Below are 20,128 nucleotides of genomic sequence, written 5' to 3'. Positions count from 1 at the left end.
AGGTTTATCTCCAGTGAGCCTGGTTCTAAAGCTTTCTCCCCTCAAATTCAGTTTAAAACTCTTCACTAAACCCTGATAACTCCTGTGCAAAGATCCTTTTACCCCTTTGAGACAGGTGCACCCCATCTGTCACCAGCAGGCCCAGTGCCATGTAAACTGACCCATAATTATAATTAACACAGCTGAGAGTTCATATCATTAGAAGTACGAAAGCAGAAAGTAAAGTTAATTGTTTTCATCTCCCTCATATGGTTACTTATGAAACCAGGCCTCATGAGGACACATGATGTATTTCAACAAGACAATAAAAAGCAGCACATAATTACACAACTCCTTGGAGTAACGGGTTTGTATCCTTGAAAATTCTCCAGAAAGTATTCCAACTGTGTGAATTGCCTCAACTATTACATTGCTGTCAGTTCAGACAAATGATGCATGCAAATACATCCTTATACAAACAGTGTGTTTATAATGCCACATTTTAATATAATTACATCATGAGGTAATTAGAATGTGCAGTTATATAAGTCTCACCTTTCTCCTGCTACTGAATGAACTGCTAACTACAAGGGAAAGATTAATCTTTATTAGTGATGTTTGAGTTAATGATTTCTGAACATGAAAAGAAAAACAAATGCCTAAAAATGGGAGATTTTCCTAGACAAGCAACTTCTGCTCTGTAAAAAGTTTCTGTACAGCAAGTCACTATTTTTCTAATCATTTAAAAAAATAAAATAAAGTTTGAGAGTGTAAAGCAGAAAACTGGGTCATGAAAGGTGAGATAAGCATCTGTACTGACAAAGATATAAAACTACTAGTGAATTCAGAAATTTACGTTTTTCATTATTTCTGTAGAGAATTATTTATCAAAACACTGCTTTATACTTAGTGCCTAAAAATATCAGATCAAAACAGAATTTTAACATTTCAGGACTTCTAATGACTATTTTCACATTATCCAAGTCTACACAATTTCATAAAGAGCAACATAGAGACTGCAGATCTAAGTCCTTATGTCATATTTGACCATAACTTCTATGAATGCTATAAACCCAGGGAGTCAAAGTTTCCATCAAAAGATTTATGAGACAGTGATCTTTAATCAGAAACCACCTTCTAGGATCTGGATTCAGCCTGGTTGATGAGATATTAAGAAAAAAAGAAAATGACGTATGAAAAGTGGTTTGGAACTCTAATCTGAACTGAAAGCATTTAGGATCTTTTTTATGCCGGGACAAGGCTTGTGGCTAGCACCCACATACACTGGGTGTTAAAAAAATATATTAAGGATATGAACTGAATGTTCATGTATTTGAATGTGTCTGCTTTTATACATGTACAATTTAAACAGTGAGTTTCTTGGAATACAAGTCATTGCCTGATGTGCTATGTAGGGTAAGTGTATTTCTTGCCCAAAAGAGAGAGGAACAAAAGAGACTTATCAAACTGGGGCTGATTGTATAGATTAGTGAGCAATAACCCCTTTCCACAAAGTACATAAATGCATATTTCTGAGACTTTTGTGACTTATTAAAGCTCTTTTTTGTTTGAATCTTTTATATGCATAAGTTGTGTGCAAACTCCACACTTATGTCATGTTTTTGCTTTTCATCCTTATGCATCAAAGTGAATTCTAAGATAGAACTCTTACAAGCAGAGTATGAAGCCCAGAAGAACTGATGCAGCAATACCTAAGGAACAGATGAAAAGCCATAAACTCTTTCCTGACCATGCAGCTGACATAATAAAATTGTTCTATTAACAAAATCGTGCTCCATTATCCAGTTTTGTAGCAACACAGATAGGCAATATTTGCACCAGTATCAGGAAACAGTACCTGTTTGGACAAAAAGCTTTCACAATAAAGACTACTGATATGGAGCACTGTGCTATGACTACTGTAAATATTACCCATCAGAATAAATTTAATTTATTAAATTTATTTAATTTATTTTACAGCTAAGCACTCTGTACCTATTGAATAAATTTACTTTTTTTTCTTTTGAATAATTTTCTTATGTAATTTAAATTATATCACTTAAATGAAAAAATTCATATAAGAAGAATAGTGCAACTTAAATTCAGAAACATATAGGGGCTTTGGTATATTACTATAAAGTCAAATTAGCATAAAAAGAGAGCTCAGTATCAAAAGTATGGTTCAGACTTCATTTTTGTACAATGCAAGAACTGTGCAACAGAGTATCATATAATGGAATCTAGCACCAGTTCAGTAAATAGTATTAATACAGTAGTGCCAAAAGAAGTATTTCCATCCAATGTACTTACTCAACATAATCACTTATAACTAAACTTTTCACAGTATGTTTTTCATAAAGAAATTCAGGCATAGATGATCCAGTGCCTGCAATTTCCAGTTTTGAACTTTCTGTCAACAGGAAAGTCATGCACTATGAAGGAATACCAGAAATTTCTTCATCAAAAAGGTTGTTGAGCATTGGAATGGGTTGCCCAAGGAAGTAGCGGAGTCATCATCCCTGGAGGTATTTAAAAGACAAGTATTTGTGGCACTTGATGACATGGTTTAGTGCTGGGCTTGGCAGTGCTGGGTTAATGGTTGGACTTGATCATCTTAAAGGTCTTTTCCAGCTAAACTATCCTATGATTATATGAATATTGGAAAAAAGGGTCCTGCTTCCAAACAGCCAACCAACCTCATATTTAAGAGATTTAAGACCTCAAGCAGACATTTCTGTATTCCTCTCAATAAGTGTAGTGAAGAAAACACAGTGAAAGTATAACAGCATAGTTCAACAGCACCATCTCATCTACTTAATTTTCTTTTTCCTCAAGATTCTCTGGAACACTAAATACAGCATTCTCTCTCTTTAAGATTTTTTTTTTTCCCCAGAGGAAAATAACTGTATGAAAACTGTCCAGCCATTTACTAGGAAAATTTGCATCATTATCTCTTTTTATTACTGCAACAGAGCATGTTGACAATAGACTACCAAACTAACATTTCTCATGTATTTGAAAGTAATGGAGAAAAACTAATTCAGTTAAGCTACAGTGAATAAACTTGATGCAAATTATATAACTTGTATAAATATCAGATATGCTTGATAAACTCTCACGTTTGTCAAGTGCCTCTAAGCTGAAGTGCTCCTCTTACCTGCCACTGTTTCATGAGCTCCCGAACCATTTTGGCATCTTCTAGTGTCTTTTCTTTGTGTGTAGCATCCTGCAGGACATTTGCAGTTGTTTCAGCTTCTGTAAGCCAAGCAAGAAACTTTTCGAGATCCAGGTAGAATTGCTGCAACATTCTCAGGGCTGATTCCAGTGCTGCTTCACGCTCACCAACCCTGCACAAGTACGAACAGTTAAATACAGCACTCTTCGGAAGAAAGCAAATCTTAATCATTAAATCAAAACATAACAAAGACACGCTAAATATTTTTCATATACCAATAAAAGTAAATTTGCAGATACATCAGCTACAGAACTTGTACGGTATGTTTGGCAGGTAGGGTTCCTTTTTTGCCTTTTCAGTTGAGAAGTAATAAGTGGAATCTGCCTGATAAAAAATTAGGCAAAAGCACTTCTTTCAAAGCACTATGCCTAAAACATGCACAGTTGAAAACAAAAAAAATAATCAGCAGTAGTTCCCTGATTTGCTTTAATCAAAGATTATTTTCTAATTTGTCATTAACATGGGAAATCATGTTCATTTTCATAAGTGAAACAGTTTCTGGCCGCTGCATGGTATGATAAATTTAATGATTAGTTTTTATGACCTGAAACCTTTGGTGACTGTGTTCAACACCTTAAACCCTAATAACACTGACATTTCTGGAGGGTTTTGTGGTTTCTCTTTCTTCTTTCTTTTTTTTAAAATATAAATGTGAAAAATTACAAGGATGATCTCTATCAGTTACATGATAAAATACAATTTTTAAAGACCAAATTTATCTTATCTTTGGGGAAGATCTAACTCATGGATTAAGGAAGAACCCTAAAGACTTCAGCAATTCTAGTGTTGAAAAAACATTAAAGCAAATCTGTGTTCTATCAGCATTCCTGTGCAAAGGTGTCACAGGTACTCACTGATTTTTTGCATTGAACTGAGCACAATATGGATTTAGAAACAAGATCAGTTAAGTATGACACACTGTTCATTAACATCAGTCTGCCAAGGCTACTTAGCTATTGTATTACATGTATATTTGTTTAACATCAACATTATAACTGAATAATTTTTTAAGCTCTGAAAATATATAGTAAAGTCATTTGGTAACTTATACTACTTCAAGTGGAATGAATGCTATTTGATGCACACACCTATGTTAAGTTTACAAATCTGTGGTTGTCTGCATATATCTTGATAGATTTCCTGTCCAGTTTTATAGCTATTTAGGTAGAGACTAAGATACTAGATTTTAGCAGATATAATTTCTTGAGCTGTAATTTATCAGAGGAGGCCATGAAATTTCTAAGTGCTAATCTCTCTTTCAAATCCTGTTTCCTGTCGTGAAGAGGCTGTAATCTTGATAAGTAATGATATCACCCTAAAACACAGTACACTGGTTGAAGTGAGAAAAGAAAAAAATACAAACACCACCACAAGTTTTGGCCAAGTAGCACTGACTTAACATGTTTTTCGACAAGCATATAAGCGAATTGCAGCAGAGGATAGTAAGAAAAATTCAGTCAGAGTATAGGCAAGGACAACCATTTCAAAAAAGAAAAAAAAATCCTCCCTGAGAGTCAAATGCCACAATAGCTACATATTTCTACCATATTTTTAATCCTTCAGCACCTTATTTGCTTTTCCCAACCATTTGGTTAGAAAAGGAATTAATTTTTCATTCAAGAAATGAGAAAGCTATTGATAAACCTCAGCACAAAGTCATCCACCTATTTTTTTAAAGCTTAAAAATGGACTGGATTTTCATCTCAGTTGCACCTGTTGCCATCTACAAGAACTCTCCACATCATGGCACTGCTTAGGCTGTTTCAGAATGTGTCTGCAGGGGGATGTCAGTAGGGAACACTTCGTTTCAGAATAGTGAACATGATCTCCTTCCTGGCTTTATTCTACCTGGACGTAAACATGTCTTGTTGTTAGGCCACTCTTCAAATTTAAAACAATTGCAATGGAAGAATTTGTTGTTCTTTTGTTAAACTAAAGAATAATTACATAGAAATTACATCTAAATAAGCTATTATTATACATTAAATCAGTATAAACTTAGAAAAAAGACAATAAGAAAATCTTTTACCTGGAAAATAATATATTGACCTATTTACCATTTTTAGCTCAAAAATAGCATTAAAGTTATTCAATACAACTGGGAAATGGAACAAACTTGCAAAAACTAAATATACTTTATCCAGTTCTTCAGAGCACAATTCTATTATAAGATATGCTTTGTAGCATTATTTTAATTCAATTTACAGTGTGCAATATGATAATTAATATCAGTGCCTTTGCAGAATCAGGTATAACACTTTTTTTTACTGCAGTTTCTTCATAACATTAAAGGCACATTTTTAACTCCTGTACACCTGAATTCCTATAAATATACAGCAATGGTCTAATAATAGCATTCTGCAAATACATGGTGACACTTTAAAAACAAAGAACAGCACAAGCACAGATATGGAAAAGATACTCAAAGGGAGAGCTGTTGTAAGATTACTCAAAATCAGAATTTATGTTACAGAGAAACTCTAAGACTTCATGAAAAAATATAGCTTTTTATTGATCTGGGTAAATAATGAAGTTTTCACTATGAAGAATCTTCTGGCACTTCTATGATGCACAGAAATCTCATGACACATAATTCTTTCAGTTTACAGAAACATGTTTCTTATCTATGGGCATACTAACACACCTACCAGAAAATATCTAGTACTTTGCATTTTAAATTTTGGTTTAGCTTACATGCAATAAACATTCAGCTACATTGACAGCTCTGCAGTGTATTAATAATCTTCACTCTACTTGGCTTTTTACCTACTTCAAAATTATGAGGTTAGAATAGAGAAAAGAAGGTCTAAACATAAAGACTAAAACTGAGTATCAAATCCAGTACATGATAAGATAAATTGCACAAAATTATAGGGGAGATAAAAATACGTATATTGACTAAGAAATTATTGCAAAAAAAACTAAAATAAAGATTCTTCCTCTTTAGTCTGTATCACCCAAATATGTTTAATTCTATGGTGAGCACAAGCTGTAAGAAAATAGCATGAAGTAAGCAGAAATATATTTTAGTGTAAATGGAAAACTGCACAGCAGAAACACTACAAAGTACTCCTAATATACTTTGAGATAATAAGAAAAACAGTTTGTATCTGTTCTACTATGACATAAAAATAAACATAGTGTATAACCAAAAGCTTCTTATTCAAGGGAGAAACACTAAAGGTGGGATTCATCTTAGTTTCCTCTAGGCACCAAGAAGTCAAGCAATTACACTCCCTCTGCAAAACATGGAGACTAACATTGCTGGAATTTAATTTCTCCTCTATTTTCTGTACGCATCTGTTGTACCAGATCAAGGTCATAGTAAATTTTTTTTCTCTTGACTACAACATTAAATCATCTAAAGCTTAGACAATTTTAATTTTACACAAGCCTAAATTTTATGTTTCTAAAAGTAGGTAAGCTGGTCACCAATCTTCCATGTAAATTTGATTATTAAGAACTGTTGGGATCAGTTGAACTGACCAACTCTAGTTGTCATATGAGCTTTGTGGCAGAACAGAAATTGTGGTACTGTTTTAAGAATGCATCAGCTCAAAGCTTCAAGTTAAGGAAAACAGTGGCATGTCAGCAATGTGTCTAAGTGTGAAAATTTATACTGCAAGGAAGAAGTTTTTAAGGGTTTTAAAAAAATCCACAAAAAAAGAAAGCTACCAGCCTCTGCTACAGGACATTGCAGTTGTGCTGAGAACCTTTAAAGCTAATATCTTTTAAATGTAGCTCTATAAAAATGTTTGAGAAAATAAGCAGGGGAAAACAAAGTTATCTGAAATCTGTGGGATCTTCAAGTTCATAATCAAGGTATTGTATTATTAACTAAAACCCAGAATTTGTACCATGACATACATAGAAAAAATATATACACAACAAAACCAACATCTATACCACCGAACATCTTGTTTCAGAATCTAACAAGAATCAAAAGTGCTGAGCTTTGGGAATGATGGTGTCATTGAGAGTTGGACTTGATGATTCTTGTGGGTCCCTTCCAACTCAGAATATTCAGTGATTCTGTGATTAAACAAATCACCAGAGTACTTCATTCTACACTATCCAATCCCATGCAACACAAGGAATACAGTGCTTGAAGAGGCTCCATGAGTGTGAATATCAGATTTTTCTTCAGCTCTAGTATTTGCTACATAATTTGGAATTAATCATTCACATTTTATAAGTATGTGTTTGTCTATTTGAAATTGCAATGTTTATTTACATTACAATATACACTACAAGGGTCAGTGTTTAAATAATGCTTTGAGATGCCCAGAAAACAGGACACACAGTAACTGCAGAGCACAAACTAACAAATTTCTGTTCCCCAGGTATTTCTTTAAGAGCAATAAAAGTGAAGAAACTGTATCATTCAGTGTTCAATAGATCAGTAAATCACACTTCCATCTGCAAACTGTAGTGATCTAAAGTTATCACACTGAGATGTAAAATAAAATATCCTGGACTACTGGAAAGTATCAGTAAATGGTTTTACTTCTATAGTTCCTGTGGTTCTCTCTCTATAACTCTATAACTGTATTTTCTCTTTGCTGACAGTACAATTCCATACAATAAAAAAAAAAAAAAGGTACCCGAATTTCTTTTCTGAAGCCAACTATCACGGAGAATTTGAACTACATGCACCTTCCTGCTAATGCTGGAAGCAGTTTGCACTTTTTCATGAGGTTTATATCCCTTCTGCCAGTATGACAAAGGAACAATTGCAAAGCTTTATTGGAACATTTAATTTTTACTACTGCATAAGTTTAAGCTCTTACTGGTAACCCTTCTTCAGCTGCTTTAACTTTGACTGATAAAGAACCTATCAAAGAGGTAGAATAATCTAACCTCAGATAAAGTGCGAACACAAAGAGATGTCACAGATATGAAAGTAAATGAAATTCTTAAACATGAATTTCCTAAAATAACTATTATTGATATAATTTTGAAATGCAAATTCAAAATAAATCATATTCAATAGTTTTGGGAACGCTGCTTAGAAGAATTTTCTTCCAGAATCTAGGGACTATATTCTATACTGCCAGTTAAAAGTTATTAATGCCTGCCAGTAAGTGATTAATATGCAGATTAACTCTGGAATGGCTGATACAACATTCAGTGGGGAAAACTATGTTGAGATAGCATTTTGAGTACTACTTTCATTTGGTTTTCTGGATCTCAACTAACTTGAAACTGCAGTAAGGGACACACAATATTTTTCCAGTAACACTTTTATATAAATGTGCCTTTTAGTTCGACCATTCAAACAGAAGTTACTGGCTTTTGTCTGCTGTAGACACTGGCATATATATGTGGTTCTAAACTTTTTGAGTGATCTTTATATATACATGCTTACACCCCACTATCATTATTTTGTCTGGCTTACTGTAAAGTGTTCTTATCCAAGTTGATTCTCCAGAACTGGAGATTGCCCATCCTTGTGCAACTCTATCTCTGAAACGACTTCTATGTTGCAAATGGGCAGAAAGGCTCAAAGTGCAACTAAACTCAGAGCTACAATATCAGCATCCCAACTGCTCGAGATCAGCATTCAGATTTAGCTGACATACATCCACAGGCCCTTAGGCTCCCATTATTCTGATTGAGGAACCAGTAGAGTTTTGGTGTGGTGGTACAGAGTTTTGTACTCTAAAGACAGACTTTCAGGGGGGTTTTTTAAAGTTATTTTGTGCGTCAGTCCCTTACGGTAAGGACTAAGTGACAAACCTGATGAAAAAGCTACCTCTAAAAAGGCAACAGTAACTTTCTAGAACTCTTTGCCTGATCTTTATCACCATTAGTACCTTCCTAAAGACAGCTGATGTGGAGAACTTAAAGAAGGAAAGATTTCATTTCACACATGGAAAGGTCTTTAAATAAACAAGCAAGAATGCCTTTTATGGAGCTCAGTGAGAACATACAGGTATTGCCCTGTTGGTTCAGGCGTATAAACAGGATTCCTACCAGTGACTTAAGTCTTTTTGTATGTGCATGTCCTGGTTTCAACTGAGGTAGAGTTAATTTTCTTCTCAGTACCCAGTACAATGCTGTGTTTTGGATTCAGTATGAGAATAATGTTGATAACACACTGATGTTTTGGCTGATGCAGTGTATCCTAAGTCAAGCACTTCACAGGGTCTCATGCTCTGTCAGTGAGCAGGTGCACAAAAAGCTGGGAGGGAACATGGCCAGGACAGGTGACCTGAACTGGACAAAGGGACATTCCATACCACAGAACGTCTGTGAGAACAAACTGAGAGGAGTTGGCTGGGGGCTGCCAATTACTGCTTGGGGACTGGCTGGGTATCAGTCAGTGGGTGGTGAGTATTGTGCATCACTTGTTTCTCTTGGGTTCTGCTACTTTCTCCCTCTCCTTATAATTAAAATTATTAATAATAATAGTATATTATTATTATATTTAGTTTAAATTATAAATCTGTTCTTATGTCAACACAGGAGGTTTATCTTTTCTTTCTGATTCCTCTCCCAACTTGGGTAGAGTGTGCGAGTATCTGCATCGTCCTTAATGATGGCTGGGGTTAAACCACAACAATGCAGTACTTCTCTCTGCCTTACATTTATTTCTCAACAATATAATCTACTGGCTGAGAGCTGACTCTCAATGTTTTCAGATAACCTGAAAGTCATCTCTGCATTGGCTGCATATCCATATTTACAATGAACAAATAACCAATGAAATAATTTTGAATTCCAGATGTAATTGTGCACACAGAGAGACTAAGTGCAACAGTTGCTCCAAAATAAACACACAAAAGCAGGTCTCTGCAGATTCTCTTACCTTCTGCAGGAAGGAAGAACAAAACCCCTCAATGTCCCAATGTTCCAATTGGAACTCAAGACTGTTTTTATATGGACACAGGAATGTTCTTTTCCTGATAATCACACAGAGTTTCCTAACTGATGACAGTCTCTTCAGATACTAAAATTCGAACATGTGATCTTAGTAATAAGCCCATGTAGTTTGTCCTTACAAATCTCTTGACACACAGGGGAAAATACTTCAAAGAGATGCATTTTTTTCCCCTGAACCGTTTTCCTATTGTAAAATTCTGCAAAACCAGAAAATATGTTTTATTAAAAAATGTTTCTGGTGTTTAGCTACTTTGGAAAATGGATGCAGCAAGAGAGAGAAAATATTTCTTTTGCTATTACTCATTGGCTGGCTTGTTTCTAGTCTTATACCTGTCATGGACCTTCATGAAAATAAATGCAGCCAGGACCTGCATGAAAATAAAAAAATTCATCAACCCACACCCCCATTTGGTCTGAACTTCTCTCTCTGTCACTAAAGATAGTATATCAATTTGAAAACGTATTTTTGAATTTAGATTGTTTGTCCCTTACATTTCTTTATTAAAGCACCATTGATATTTAATGGCAAAAAGAGGAAAAAACCTCAACCTGTGTTTATCCATGAAGTTTCAGATCAACCTTGGATATTAACACCCCATCTCTTCTACACAATTATTTTTCAGACTGAGAAGGATTTCTAAAAGCAGAGGATATATCAGACTCTAGGGCACAAATCACATATATGGATTTCTGGACCTTTAAACAATTTCTTTTTAAATAAGCACCTGCCAACATGAGAACAGGGGATCTGTGTTATCCCAAGGAAAATTTCTCATTCACCTTTTTTTAAAAATAATTTCCGTCTCTCTTATGCTCCGTTCACTTATGGGATCCCACATTCCCAAAATGCTTCTTTAAGGGATGACAAATAGAGAGTTAGAAAGAATTTTTCCTAACGTGCTTTTCTTGCACCCATTGTTCATGGCTCTTTTTCCATGCTTATGCCTTGGCATAGGTCAAGAATATCTAAAACCATAAGTGTATATTTTCTTGATGTTCATCATAACCATAGATTATCACACTTACATGGCAAGCTACAGAAAAATCATTAATGAAACTCAGCGTTTTCCTTTGTAATTAAAATGAATTACAGATTGTTTTTGTACCATTGAAAACAGTTTATGTGTATTTTTGATTTCTAATCTGATAAATTTTCATTAGAAGCAATGGTTTTTCAGAGAGTAAATCTTAAGAGTTATCAGGTTAAAGAAAAGGGAATCACAGACATATGAAGTATACAATCACAGACATATTAAATATCACTAAAAATTACTTGTAAATACAGAATAATATTTTGATGAACTCACTCAAGAGGATTTTCTAAGCAGTCCTTACTGACAGCTTAAAAGCAATCTTAAAACACAAAATAAGTAAACAGAAAAATATTCCAAAGTAAAAAAAAACCCAAACCAGAACAAACAACCCTGCAAACCCCACCACCACCCTCCCCCCAGTTCTCTGAACTCACGGAACAGATTCCAGTCTTATCCTCGTATCATTCAAGTAATGCCCCAGCAAAACACGGGAAGATAACACTTAATTATTCTGATATTCCCATTCAAGAGAGAACTCAGAAAAAGAAGAAATATTAAAATCAATACTAAAACCAAACAGACAAAACTTGTCTCTTATTATACCAAAAGAAGCAAAAAGATTATTGTTCTGTTTAAATCTTCTTCATGCTTCATGGTCCATAATGTGTAGAATTAAGTTTTTCCTTGCATTCCAAAACATTTAATTCTGTTGAGATTCCAAGGCAGTCAACAGTGCCATCTAATAAACAGCATATTAATTACTCAAATACAATTGAGTAAGATAAAATCTTTGCTTTCTAAGACAGTGAAGTATAATTAAAACTGATTGTGAAAATAATTATATTCTAAAAGCACTTGTTTCCTTAGCCTTACTTACTGTAGAAACAACTAGATTTAATAAGACTGTGAAATGCACTGATGGCATTACATGAAATCAATTAGGACTCACAAAGGATACTATTAAACTGTTAGTGCAGTTTTCATTTAAAGAGTCAGCCTCTGAGGACTGAGCTCAGTGGTGTAGCAGAACAGTGATTTGCTACCATGTAAGAGAGAGAAGCCTCAGTTCCCAGGCTGGAAAACTTCTCTGGCAGCACTTACAGTTCTTATTGTACCATACATCATCTTAAGTTAAGTGAGAGTAACACTAAACAAACACATTTTTTCCCCTCTAAAACACGGGCCTCAAGTTGTAGTTACATTACACAAAGATGCTGACAGATCAGATTGACTCAATGTGTTTTAAAACATCTCTTCTAATATGTCAGTATATTTTAAGAAGCATAAAATGCTAACAAAAAAAAAATAGCAGCTCTGTAATGTTCAGATCAGAAGCAGCTGGTAACAAAAACTGGTTAGCATCTGAGTGAGAATGAAAGAAGTCAACCTGTCTACTGTTTCTTCCATCAATATAATCTAATATAATCATATTAGTTATAAAGAACCACTCCATATAGTTACTCTACAGTATTCAGGAGGTTTCAAACTCCTACAGAAAATTGAAATATAGAATAAGTTCTCCATTATAATGAGATAATGTGATTATAACAGTTCTACTGCAGAAAGATTGTAAAACAGCAGGAACTACAACCAGAAGCAATACAGAGTAATACTAACAATTTATTATTACACAGTTTCAACAACACGGGGAAGAAACGACAGCTCTAGTTCTGTTCCTCTGCTCCTCAGGATCATGTAAATATAAATAAATAATTAAATAATGAAATTACTAGAGCCCAATTCAGAAAATTCAGATGCTGTTCAACTAACACTCAGTTCAACAGAACTTCAGTATGTGTTTGATACAAAAGACTTACAGAGAAAATCCTAACTTCAGTGAAGTGAATGACTAACCTTCAACTGACTTCAAAGGGAATAGGATGTTCTGTGATAGTTCTACCTCAACTCTTTTTTGGGTGAGTTTCAGAGACAAAAATTCTTAGCATAAGAAATCATAACCCTTCAGCAACAATTCTGGAAAATTTCACAGAGTGGAGAGAGACACAAATATACTGAAACACTAAGTCTAGGAGTGAGGATGGGTACTCTGCTTTCATGTGTATCATTCTATAGTTCTTTAATGAATGTATTATGGACCAGTAAAAATCTGTGTCTTTGCAAAAAAAAAAAAAAAATTGTCAAATTTTTCTTAGAATTTATTGAAACTAAAGATGAAAACTAAAAATAAAGCAACATTATCTATTTACTATCCACAAGTTAAGCCTACATACAAGGAGCTATTTAGGAAGCATGAAAGGGGTGCAAAGTTGAATAGAACAAAACTGAGATTAAGAGCATAATATGTAGTCAACGTAAATGATTTTCAACCTGGAGCATTAGGAGCCTGTTCCAGGGGTGCAGTAGTAGGTGTTATTAAGTGCATTAATTAACATTGAGAAAAGGGTGCGAAGAACAGAATGGCAAATTTATTTAGATTAGTCAAACCCAGAAGGACCCTGAATAATTCCAGATGGAAAAAATCATCAGGAACTTGATAGAAGAAATATTCAATAGATGTGTTCAAAATACGGGGCACTACAAGAACTATCTAAACTCAGTATACACTGCTGGGTTCTGAACTAGTTGTAGTCTTGAAGACATTTAGTATTTTAAACCAAGACCACCACCTTAATGAAAGTGCCAATACATACTAGCGTCTGAAAGATTACTAGTAATAAAAAGAAAAGAAGAAATATTTATGTACATCTTCAACTCACTCTCCTGAGGCTGGCTTGGGTATCTTGTCCCAGCCAAGAAGAAAGGAGAGCAATATCATGATGTGAAAGCAAATTTAGCTAAAGCAAAATTTAATAAATACTTTCTATGCTTCTACTCTTATTTTTCCCAACATGAAAAGAACTAACAGTGACAAATGTCCACAGCTCCAAGGGGTCAGCACAGTATAAAAAGGAAGGGTGTCACCAAAGGCAGATCTGAACTATGGTTTCTTAATAATAATAATGGCCAGTCTTCGCGAGCGAAGATTTGGGAAAGGTCATTGACCCTTCGAGCCTGCGCAGTGGATTTTTTAGGTGAGACACAGTGTGCGCTGAACTGAGCCCACCCTTTAATCCTGAGGTTCATCTGCCGGGGCCGAGCAAGCTTGGACAGTGGCAGCGAGGTCCTCAGAACGTAGGTTTGTTTAGAGTGACCTTCTCTTAGATGGATTGCCTTACAGGGCTGACAAGCTCCATCTGCCCGGGGGGCTGGGAATCGAACCCGGGTCGCAGCGGTGAGAGTCCTGCACCCTAACCACTAGACCACCAGGGGCCCTGCTATGGTTTCTTAGTGGTATCTTATTTGACAAGTATATTCTGATAGTGTTCCACAGGAACAAAGAGAGAAGACAAGCCCTAGGAGAACTGCCTCCCATCCCTTGGAGTAAAACCACACTGACTTACCCGTCAACTACCACAAAAATAAATCTACCCTCTTGGAAACAGTAAAGGTACAGGTTCGTCAACAAACAGCATTAGCAACTAATTAACATAACTGAAGCATCAACTTCAGACATGCTCCAAGCACTGAGAACTTACAGAAATGTCTGAACTGTTTACCATTACTGATAATAAACAGCATGTCTTTCAGATTTTGAAATAAAAAAAATAAATAAATAAAATCAGCATATAAAAGTCATGTTGTGGGGTACAGAAAAAAACAATCCAATTTAGATTTAAAGAAAAACAATAACACTAAATTAGACTCAAATCTAACTTGACATTATTTAAAAAGTAAGAAATCATATAAGTAATGGAAAAAAAAAACAAGAAAAAGAAAATAAGGAAAATAGAAATCATGAAATAATACTAAGATAAAATGCAGAAAGTGGGAAATGGATGTTTGAAGCTTGACCCTCTAGGTACTTCAAAAAACTTTGTTTGTACCATATCCTGTGTCAAGTAATCAAATGGAATCTCAGAAATATGTAACACATGTTAACAGATAAAAATAATACATTTTTCCTTTCTTTATCCACAAAAAAGTGGACCTGTAGATTCATTGCCCCAAGGCACTACTGTGCTTAAGCAGATATGTATTAGATATATAACTGATTACATCTCTTGTACAAAGGAAGAAACTGCAGACATGGCAGCTAGAGTGATAGTTCCAAGAGCTATTATTTCTTATCATTTGCAGAAGATAGTATTTTTTTATAGTTTGCAAGAGATGTAATGCTTACTAGCTGGGGAAGAGCTCTACATTTTTCAAATTTGTCAGGGAACATATCATAGGTCAGGTAAATTTGGGGTGTAGGTCAAGATGTGATTGATACTGGATGATAAACACAATATGAACAGACCAATCTTATCTTTTTCACAGATTCCTTGCTTACTTACTATTCTCCTTTTGTTCATCTGTATCAAATACAGCATAAAAGCTCTGTCTTCAAGATTTAGTAGTTGAACCTCATCTCTCCGCAGTGATTTCTCACCATCCCTATTTTAGGATGTTGCCAATTCTACTGCTTTCCAGTCTGCCCTCTGGATTACCACTTCCCCAGGTCTCTGTCTCTTGTGCCACTGATTCTCATCAGGAATTGATGTCATTTGTCCAATTCTTTGTGAGTTTATACAAAAACACATTATTGAAATTTTGGTCATAGTTAAAACACAGCCACACAACAACAGGCAAGCACCACTGTTGTCAAATCAACACATTTGGTGGTAACTTCCAAAGAGAGACTCAACATTTAATAGGCAGACAGAATTATCATTATTCAAACACGACTGACAAGCCATTGAGGAGGAAGCTTAGACTGCCTGAACAGCAGCTGAGCAAAAGCTATACAAAAATCCAGGGAAAACACCAGGGAAAACAAAACAAGGCTATCACAAGAATAACAATGCAAACAAAAGATGACAACTAAGGTCATATCTCTTTTTGCTGGCACTCTGCAGGTCCATCAGCTTTATTAATTTCTCTTCAGTTTGTTTTAAAGGACATGAAGCCTGATAAGAAGTCTACTGAGGGGAAAGACATTCATTTGTTCTATGAACTTTGGATGACAGCAATAATCAGTTTGCTATAGTTTGTTAATTTATCTGCAGGCTAATTGGAAATATATTTAAGGTAGGACTTTCAGGGCACAGAGTTCCTGTTCAAATAGAGACCTTCTGTTCTTGTTCAAATAGAGACTAAAACTTTCTAATTACTTAAGAAAATCACACCTTTAAGAAAAAGAACAAAACATTTGTCTTAATCTTCTAATGGAGTAGGAACAAAAATTGACATTTCTGTTCTTTCTGTCACAAAATTGGACTTAGTCTGCCTTAGTACCTTGCTCCTCCTGCATCTCCTGTGGATCCAAAAGAGGAATATTTCTCAAATGGAGTTGAAATGCACACATTAAGCTCTGGTTATGATTCCAAATTTGTTCACAAAACTGCTCTCCCTTTAGAACTCTGTGCCATAAACTATTTAGTGATTTTGTCCAGTTGGATTTCACTACAACATGAGTACTGTTCTCATTTTCTCCAGAAACTAATAAACAGCATTAAACACACGGTAAATATTAAAAAAGCAGTAGGATTCTTAGCCAAGAGCAAAATATAAACCAAGAGAAAAAATAATGGAAATAGCAACTGTCTGAGTAGTAAGAAATGTGCTTCTAAACATTCTACTTTCACTTTTCCTGCTTAGTTTTTATTGCTAACATGCTCTCAGTAACAGAAGCTGAAGGTCTTTTTGCAAAATGCCACCCCTATCCTCTTTTTTAATTGTCTATAATTAAATCTTTAAGATTAGATGACATTTAAAACCCCAAACCACCAAACTCTCCATGAGCTGAATTCATGGTGCCTAGAGACCTGAGCAAATTCTCTGTGGGACAGACAAGTTGAACAATTAATTTAAAAACAACAACACTCTTCTCTTTGAGGTCATTTCTGTCTGTCTGTGGGAAGACTTAGCAGACCTACACATGATCTATCACCTTTCTGGAAGTGATAAAGGTACTAGACTATATATATATATATATATATATATTTATATATATATTTATATTCAAGTGATATGAGAAAATTTAGGTTGTCCAGACTGGTGTTAACAACATGTCCCTGAAGTCACAAGGATCCACAGATCCTTTTCATCAAGTACTGTATTACTGCCATTACCCTCTCCTGAAATAACTCAAGAACTCTTTCCTTTGTTTTTAGTCCTAAAAGAGTTTCTCAAAAATCACAGGAATTTGTTCACAAAAAAGGAAATGATGAATCAGAGAGTATTCTGGGTAAGATTGCTTTTTCAGTGCTTCCTACCAGCATTTTGAAAGTATCAGATATTCAAGACTATCCTCTCACAAAGTAAACCACAAACACTTGCTACCATCAATTAAATTCTCATCTTGGATCCACATACGTATGTCAGTACTGTAGGAGTATGGTCAGCTGAGTGAAGAATTAAGATAAAACTAGAATATAAGCAGGTAAGATGACTTTCCAGATCTCCTGATTACAGGAGCTTCACTGGTGGTTTTATTTACATCTTTTTATAATTTTTTTCTATATGTGGATGAAATTTCATCATTCTTTGGGACATTAGGAAGAAAAAATTGCAAAGCAATGTAAACTGATGTCATTGCTGATAAACTTGAGATTATATTTTGTACCTAAATAGTTGTTTGAGAGTGTAGGCAGTTAGTAAAATGTCTTTCAAATAGGTAACCTCTCTTTTATCTATCATCATAAAATAACCCCTGTGCACCAAATGGCTTTTTATGTATACTTTTAAAAATGGATATATTAAGGGATGATGCAAGTAAAACATAAACAGAAAAATATATCAAATTAAACTCAGAGCACTGAAACCTTGTCATTCCCTCCCTTCTTATAGTCCTTTTTTGAGGGTGCACTATTTTATTTAAAATAAAGGTAACAGAATAGAACAAAGAAAACAAAAAATACTTTAATCCTTTATCTGAAAACAACTCTTAGGTACCTTCAAAGATATCTGTAATTGTAAACACAAAAGGTTTAACATTTTTGCATCACAAGCTGCTAATAAAGACTTTTTCTTTAGAGTTTGTTAATATTACTAACTGCTGAAGAGCAGTTTCTGAGAATTACGAAGTACTGTACTGACAAATTAGTTTCATGAAAATTAAAAGGTTCTTGTGCCCTTTTGTCTAACAAGAAAGACATGAGAATCCCATATAAAATTCAGACTTCCCAGAAGACTTCCAGATTAAATGCTCTTTTTTGAAAACTTTGTCTCTTCTGTTCAAAACAATAGTCAATAGAGATACATTAGTCCTTCAGAAAAAAAGTGCTGATGTTTAAAGTTATTCGGTCCTTGACATAGTCTCAGCTATGATACCTGAGACTGTAGAGACTCACTTTCATTGATGTAAATAGTTTTAGTGATTAAGTAAAAGTGTTTAAGTCTTTAAAGAATTAAAACCAAGTCCAGTTCTCAAAGACAGCATCTGACAATCATCTAGACTGAAAATTTACTTTTTTAAATAGGAGGGACAACAAAGATAAATGTATTATCAGCATCTCTCACAAAACAAAAGAATTACCCTACAAAGTTTTCTAGCAGTCTTTGCAATTTTAAATTAGTATCCATTACTAAACTGGTGTAAATAACAAGCTTCAGCATGACACATTGGTTGTAAAGAAGCAGTCTCTCTATACACGTTTGCGTTCTTGAGCCTGGCAAAATTATTTCAAAAAACCAATAAATCACCACAACATGATGATAAAAATGCAAATTATCATACTATTTTTTTAGGAGAAAACAAATTTACATCAGAAAATGACATTTTTCATGTTCATCTGAAGTCGTACATTTGCACAGATTTCTTGCTCACACCCACACAAAGGCAGCTCTATAGCCAGGGCAAGAACTGCAGGCACAGATGTGTAAACAAACTTCCCATGTAAACAAGGTTCCCGTGGCCACTCACATTTTCAATTTAGTTGTTTCACTGTGCTCAACGAAAGTGTGCCTGCACAAAAAATTATAATAGCTGTTCATACTCATGGATCTATAGTGATTGTAGGAATGACAACCAAGCTTCTAAACAACTGAAGAATGGAAAAGAAAAGGATGCCTTTGCTTGAGAATGTGAATCCTTTGCTGCTTGACCTGAGCATTCCAAGCCCAATGAATAAACAAGCTCTTGTGAGATGGTTCCTACATGCAGTCTAGATACTGAAACCAACTATGAATCTTCAGTATAACTCAACACAATTCACACTTCTGGCTGTTGCTGACATGTAAATGCAGTTCTTCTCTCCTAGAATGTAATTCAACTGTAAAGCAAATGTGACTACTACCACAAGCAACATAAAGTAAAGCACTATTAGGACAGAGTGTTAAGAAAATCTGTCTCCAGCAGAATGATCAAGCTCTTTCTGTGCAGTTAATAAAATTATATCTACAAACTTCATGTACAGATAAAGTTTACATTTTAAAAACTATTTTTATAGCAAGCAACCACTGATAAGGAATACTTTGTTGCTCAAAGACCAAATCTAGGTTATGACCTTTTTCACGCTTATAATTACTGTTATATTATGCATTTACATAGGAAACATATGCATCATACTTTTGTACTTTTTATGTCCTTCATTTGTTTGGCCATTTGCATTTCATACTGTCTAGCTGACATGCAAAATAAAGGTGTTTATAAAATTGCTGCATTGGAGAACTAACAACATTCCTAATAAAATATGGGAGTTGGTATCTCAGGTCTTTCAAAGAGGTTTATAAACACAGCTACCTCTCTCTACCTCCTACCACTCCCTGTCAAACTCCGTACAACTTAAACTAGTAACAACATAAAAGTAATTATATATTGATTCTTCACTGTCCATATCCTTTAATGTAGAAAAGGAAGGCACTTTTTATGTTTTGATTGATGTGTGTCCTCTGTCTTGTCTCAGGAGCCAAAAAAAAGCATCTTGAGCAGTGAAAACTCTCAACACCTACCGTGTGGCCTGAGCTCCATTAAACTTGATCACAGGAACTGGCAGGTGATGCAAAAATTTCA

The 20,128-nt window shown here is 34.7% G+C and overlaps 1 protein-coding gene across 11 annotated transcripts in view; it reads right to left on the bottom strand.

The window, feature by feature from the left end:
* DMD (dystrophin) overlaps nt 1-20,128 on the bottom strand; it is a 799,860-nt gene that overhangs the window by 238,181 nt on the left and 541,551 nt on the right. For all 11 annotated transcript variants that reach the window (XM_017833948.1, XM_017833947.1, XM_017833942.1 and 8 more), the window contains one exon: nt 3,137-3,326. In XM_017833948.1, coding sequence (XP_017689437.1) covers nt 3,137-3,326 — 190 coding nt within the window. The remainder of the gene's footprint in view (nt 1-3,136; nt 3,327-20,128) is intronic.

Source organism: Lepidothrix coronata, unplaced genomic scaffold, assembly GCF_001604755.1.
Source record: "Lepidothrix coronata isolate B3197 unplaced genomic scaffold, Lepidothrix_coronata-1.0 Scaffold225, whole genome shotgun sequence".
NCBI lineage: Eukaryota > Metazoa > Chordata > Aves > Passeriformes > Pipridae > Lepidothrix > Lepidothrix coronata.
This window is presented reverse-complemented; position numbering and strand designations above follow the sequence as displayed.